This window comes from Mandrillus leucophaeus, unplaced genomic scaffold, assembly GCF_000951045.1.
Source record: "Mandrillus leucophaeus isolate KB7577 unplaced genomic scaffold, Mleu.le_1.0 Scaffold298, whole genome shotgun sequence".
NCBI lineage: Eukaryota > Metazoa > Chordata > Mammalia > Primates > Cercopithecidae > Mandrillus > Mandrillus leucophaeus.
In genome coordinates, this window is record NW_012103120.1 from 4,514,095 (window position 1) to 4,515,721 (window position 1,627).

The 1,627-nt window shown below is 47.2% G+C and overlaps 1 protein-coding gene across 1 annotated transcript in view; it reads right to left on the reverse strand.

The window, feature by feature from the left end:
• CDHR3 (cadherin-related family member 3) overlaps positions 1-1,627 on the reverse strand; it is an 85,633-nt gene that overhangs the window by 54,232 nt on the left and 29,774 nt on the right. The window contains 1 exon segment of the mRNA XM_011986385.1: positions 608-702. Coding sequence (XP_011841775.1) covers positions 608-702 — 95 coding nt within the window.

The window sequence follows — 1,627 nt, forward strand, 5'->3', positions numbered from 1 at the left end:
GTGGCTCACGCCTGTAATCCCAGCACTTTGGGAGGCCGAGGCGGGTGGATCACGAGGTCAGGAGATCGAGACCATCCTGGCTAACAAGGTGAAACCCAGTATCTACTAAAAATACAAAAAATTAGCTGGGTGTGGTGGCGGGCGCCTATAGTACCAGCTACTCAGGAGGCTGCGGTAGGAGAACGGTGTGAACCCAGGAGGCGGGAGCTTGCGGTGAGCAGAGATTGCGCCACTGCAGTCCAGCCCGGGCGACAGAGCCAGACTCTGTCTCAAAAAAAAAGAAATAGCATCAGTAAAAACCTGACCTTATGGAAAGACACAAATGTGCATGAACCTGGTTATGTCTGACCTTGCACTGCTCATGACACTCCTGTACTTGGGCACCCTTTCCCATACTGTCATTCTTGTTCTCTGGAGATCAAAAGAGACCTCCCAGACAATTGCCCATCCGTCTCTGGGGTTCACTACCATCTGAGCTTACAATGAGGCTGTAGACTGCTCAAGGGCCCCCACCCAGCTACCCTCAGGTTGCACTGTGACCTATTCCTTATGTTTTCCTTGACCCTCAGATCAACAGTACTTCAAGCAAGGTCAGTAGCAAGGCTACCTGCTGTGTCCTGCTTCAAAGTCCAGTTCTGTTGTGGAGAAGAGGGTGCCATTAGCAGACGTTCTGAAGCTCTTTGAGGGAGAAATCAGGAAATACTAAAAAATGAGGGGAAAAATTTGGTGAGATCAGCCCACCTACCCACCCTTCCCCAGAAGATGTGTGTGCTCATTTCCTGTTTTATATTCTCAGCCCTTGGAACATTCTCAATGCATCAGGATACCGTTCAAATGAGCAGTTATCCAATTTAATTGCTCTTGAATCCAGAAACTTCTGGCTCTGTTGGTCTGAGCCCTGGTTGACCACACCCTGAAAACCTGGTGAGTGGATCCTGTTCTAACTACAGAAAGTATATAAAAGGCCCCTGTCCAGGCAGGCTCTGCTTCTGAGTCCAGTCTTCTTATCCCTATCACTGTGTTCTCACTTCTTCTGGACAACTTCTGATTTTGATTCTATGCCTTCGCTTTAACCGACACTGTTTAAATATACCTACTACCCACTAGGTAATAGGACTATACCAAAGTGAGTAAGATCTGTCACTACCCTTAAAAACAACTTACAATATAGCAGGGTGTAAAATGCAAGAGCATCACTTATTGAAATGACTAAAGGAACAAGGGACAAAGGTGAACTGAGAATGAAACGTAGCAGGGCTTACAGTATAGCTCGGAAGCTGGTTTAGGGATACAGAAGAGCTGTTTTTATATCTAATCCCTGGCATGTGGCCATTGGGAAAGTCCTTCCTACATCTCTGGGTAGTTGAGAGTCTTTGTAGTCCTTGGCTCCCAGCCCAGCTCTCTTGATGACACCCTGCCCAGAACTCCTTGATCTGATAGGAAAAGACAGGTTTATGTGTACAGCCCACTGAGGGCCAGCCCATAGGAGGACTGTGCCTATGCCACCCATGGCAGCTTATCAAGATTGCTCTGTTTCTCCCACATTGGAGTCAAGAAAACAGGGGAAGAGCCTGGATCAGAAGAGCTGGGTTCACGGTCCAAGTTCTTTTTTTTTTTTTTTTTTTTT